Source organism: Anopheles cruzii, chromosome 2 (genome assembly GCF_943734635.1).
Source record: "Anopheles cruzii chromosome 2, idAnoCruzAS_RS32_06, whole genome shotgun sequence".
In the NCBI taxonomy this organism is placed as follows: Eukaryota; Metazoa; Arthropoda; class Insecta; order Diptera; family Culicidae; genus Anopheles; species Anopheles cruzii.
The window spans coordinates 37814210-37818564 of NC_069144.1; the positions used below are offsets into that span (position 1 = coordinate 37814210).

General features: G+C 42.4%; 1 protein-coding gene across 1 annotated transcript; it reads left to right on the forward strand.

Moving 5' to 3' along the window:
• Window positions 1-366: 366 nt before the first annotated feature.
• On the forward strand, window positions 367-2507 carry LOC128268003 (U-scoloptoxin(01)-Er1a). Its single transcript, XM_053004989.1, has 3 exons — window positions 367-435; window positions 2118-2312; window positions 2394-2507. The coding sequence occupies exons 1-3, from the start codon at window positions 367-369 to the stop codon at window positions 2505-2507; spliced, it is 378 nt and encodes a 125-aa protein (XP_052860949.1).
• Window positions 2508-4355: the final 1848 nt, after the last annotated feature.

The following is a 4355-nucleotide window of genomic DNA, read 5'->3' on the forward strand; positions in this document are numbered from 1 at the left end:
CCTACCCGTTTGTGTGTGTGTGTGCGTGCGTGGATGTGTCCGGGTCATCGTGCTGTCAGTGCTTGAGCGGAAGGAAAATATTCATAGCAGCGGCAAGCGGTAACACCAGATCATCACCGAAAGCGAGTGAAAAGACCGTAGCACGTGAAACACAACAAGCTAACGATAATCCCAAAACAAACAAAACGCATCTATTGTGTACGCAGTGCGGAGGAGGACGCGCTTTGCCCTCCGCCTTTCGGGAATATCCGTTCCGTGCAGCTCCGCCTGCCAAATTGGCAGACGCAAGGCAAACAACGCGTGACTCCGATCGAAAGACTTACGCGAGCGACTAAACGACGAGCCGCAGCCGCACACCGGAGCACCATGTGGAAGCACACGATTCTGTTGGTTGCATTTGGCGTATTTCTGTACCATAATCATCAAACGGAAGGGGTAAGCAGTGCTAATCAGCTGAAACAGGGAAATATGATAATGACTTTCGTTGGTTTTTGATGTTTTGTTTAAATGCCACTACGATCATAATTCTCAGCAATAGACTACTGTTGAAATATGAAATATATATTTTTATGTTAACAATTTTTCTATATGTAACGAGCAGGTTTGGCACCCGATCGTCTTCATTGTCTGTTTCACGGTGCCTTTAATTATGCTTAACTGCGCCAAAGGTGTTTAGTACAATATTTTATGTGCCAAATGTTACAAAAATTGCAAAAAGAACATAGTTTTGAAATATGTTACGTACCGTACCAGGGCGTTTGCTGTTTTATTAACGACTTGTCTTTTGACACCTGGCACATTTACATAACAATTCAACAGTAAATTAGACTATTTTATCACCTTCTACTATCCGTTTCATGACTAATGATGTTAATTTGAGGCAAATCCCTCAAAGACGGCAACACCAACGAGGCGAGACGGACGAGCCTAGTTAAAAGAGTCCACTAGTCAACAATGGGTGCTATATCGTTTTACGATCATCGCTGCGTCAGTCATTGTCGCACCACGAAATAGCCCAAAACATGGGCACTGCCCACCGTAAACATTGCAACAAAGCAGGGGCGACGAAAAATGTAAATAATTAATCCGAGGGCCATAAAAAAATTGAATTAAATCTAAATTAAAACAAGAGCAGAAACATAGTCACCACGGTGTCACATCTAAGTCTTGCTTAGAGTTCCCAGGCCGAATCATCCCTCTATTGGCACGGTGGGAACTGCACATAATGCCCAACATATCATTAGTGTCCGAAGAACAGTCGTTCAAGTTCAAACCGTCCTCGTGATGGAATATGATCTTAAAACAGGGCCCAAACCCGAACCACGCTGCTCGAGAGGCACGACACTCATCGACCAGACAGACAGGCAGTCTGACGATAGCCAATCATATGGCCACGGTATGGGCGGGTATTTATGTTACCGGGCTTATGACGAGGGCTCAGTGTGCTGGTATGCTCACGACCATTGGCCATCTTCCCGTTTATGTAATCGGTTGAAACATTGGCCAGCAACAGTCGCACGACTAGGATGATCTCCCGATCCTGGACCACTGATCCGCAGTGATTGGACTGGGGACGTTGGACTTCGTCGTGCACTAATTTTTCCCAACTCCGAATAGACTGTTTTGTTTTATGACTTGCGGCTCATTTACTGGGATCGGTAGAATTCGTTTCCAAACATTTTTGCCTGCCAAAACGCCGCGCGCCTAACCCGCTTACCGAATCGATCGCGTTTGCGTTGGGAACCGTGGCCGTACCGTAATCGATTGGGAATCTTCTTCGCAGTGGGGCGGATGGGCAACGGGCATTTCCTTTCTCGCCATTAGCATTGACCAGGCGAGGGAAGCATATAATTAAGCTTGATTGTAAATTGATTGGCGATGATGAAAAATTACTCTCACCGTGGATTGAATAATTGATCGATCGCCGATCGCCGTCGTGCGGTTGTTACCGGTGCGTTACCGCTCCTGGCTTCTTAGGCAGGACTCTTTTGGCTTTAGACAGGCACAGCAATGCAAATAGGGGGCCAAAATTACCACACATAACGTAACGCCACCTTTCGGTTATTAATAAACTTATTTAACACTTTTCGATTGGTTGTTCCGTTATTTCTTCGCAGCAAATCTTCGGCTACGAGCCAAACGTTGACTATCCGGCGTACGATAAGATCCCTTCCGGGTTGACCTTCCGGTGCGCGGATCGTCAGCCGGGTTACTACGCGGATATAGAGACACGCTGCCAAGTGTGGCACTGGTGCTTGCCAACCGGCTACATGTTCTCCTTCCTCTGCCCCAATGGAACCGTGTTCAATCAAGTATCAATCTGTCGTACCTCAACACATCTGACATCGAACACTTACTAATCTATTCTCGAAATGTCTTTCTCTCCCTCGTAGGCCTATCGTGTGTGCGATTGGTGGACGAACGTGAACTGCCCGGAGTCGGAAGCAATGTACAGCATCAACGACGATTTGTACCGGGACGTGGAGGGCAATTTGATTGTCGGTTAAGCCACCCGAAGACGGTGAAGACGACTGCGAGAGCATGTTCCAGATCCTACTAGCTCGGCCGAGTGTTGGCCCTCCAATCTTCGGAGCCGGAAGATGCAGTAAAAACAGGCGTTCTACAGATAGTTACCGCTACTCCTGCTAATTAGGGTTAGGTGTTGCAGCTAAGCCGCCGAATTAGAAGCAACGTGAGATTCCTTTTGTTTTTATCTGCTTTACTTTTGTAAATATAATTTATAACTACTCACCGTTACCAGAATGAATAAATGATTCTGAGAATGTTAAATGTGAAAGTGTGTAAATGATGGCTAGTGGCAGGTAAGTGGCAGTTTCAGAGAGATTCAGAGATTTTTGAATTACTAGGTCTATACGTTGAGAATGGGACTGTTTTTGACACACACAAAAAGTTTATAAAATTTAAAGGCGATTTTCTATTTTATTCAAAGTATGTGCCATCGCTAGCTATACATTTCTCCTATCTCTCTGCTAAATCATGGATTCTCAGACGAAAGAATTCTTCGACTTTTCAAGTAAACTAATTAGTCATCCCATTTCGAGTTCTTCGTAGAAAAACGAAGGGCTGCTCAGCCAATACGTGTCCCATCGATGAAAATGAATGATATTCGGAAAGAACCAAGTCTGGTGAATAACGCGGGGAGGGATAGCAGCTTCCATCCAAGTGATTTGATAGTTTCCTGAAACTGTTTTTTCTTTTTGGGTCGTGGAAGCCGTAGGCCATGGGGCACCAGGCGCCTCCATTGAAAAAGTCTAGAATTGTATTTTGGTCGTTTTTCGATTAATGCATGGTTCAAATTGATCATTTGTTGTCAGTAGCGCTCTGAATTAACGTTTTCATCTGGTTTTAAGAGCTTGTGAAACACCACACCTTTCTGTCCCATCAGAAAATCCGTTTTTTAGAGTCCTTAGACGCTTTTTTTTGTAAAGTCAAAATCGCCATTTTGAAATTTTTTAAACCACTCAAAGCACTGCGATCTTCCAAACACAAGTCCCGACAAGCATTTGGTGTGATTCCGAAGCAGTTTTCTTCAAGAGAAGCAGAAAAACAATAATTCCCGCAAAACGTAATTTTCAGGCACAAAAGTTGACATAGTCTAACCCTTTCAATGATGGGTTGCAAATCGAAATAATTTTTTTTTCGACCTGAAATCATTTATCTGATGTCAAAACAAGGTAATGTAGAATAAACCGCTAAACTGGAAAGTCCCAATCGGCAGGTACAGCCATCTTTTTAACAGTCCCATTCTCAACGTATAGACCTAGTAATAAACATTGAAAAAGTTTCGTTAAGAGAACTGAGAAGATATGCGTTGATCCTACTAACTTACTTTAAACTTAATCTGCAATGAAATCCATATTTACGCTAAATTCATAATCCAATCCTGTTACTTGGTGTGATTCCAAATCGACTCCAAATACAATCCAATTCGTTCAAAGATCGGAAAATCGCTACTACAAAAAAAGAAACTTTGTACTTTGATGTTTTCAATGTATGCAGCGTACTATCTATCAAATAACTATCTATCAAATAAAAGGATTGTTTTGATAGTTTTCTGGAAAATTTATTTTATTTTCTGTGTGGTGAATCTATGAAAATCGATTCAGCTGAAGCAGAATTTATTTAAAAAAATCAGAATAAAAATTCAATTCAATCCTATGGTTTTTTGCTGTGGATACTTCATGATTATTAAGGGGTTGTAAAAATACACATAAAAATAGATAGGGAATATGTCGTTCCATCAGCACGTTATGATTTTTCTAATAGCATAAACTTATTCTCCCATATTGAAAACCAATTTTTCATCCGCTTTTCCATCAATTTGAATGGCTGTA

Bases quoted from the DNA above. Each gene is read 5' to 3' on its own strand.
- LOC128268003 (XM_053004989.1), top strand. From the start codon at position 367: ATGTGGAAGCACACGATTCTGTTGGTTGCATTTGGCGTATTTCTGTAC. The intron at 436-2,117 runs GTAAGCAGTGCT...ATTTCTTCGCAG, and splicing joins ATAATCATCAAACGGAAGGG to CAAATCTTCGGCTACGAGCC. The intron at 2,313-2,393 runs GTATCAATCTGT...TCTCCCTCGTAG, and splicing joins ATGGAACCGTGTTCAATCAA to GCCTATCGTGTGTGCGATTG.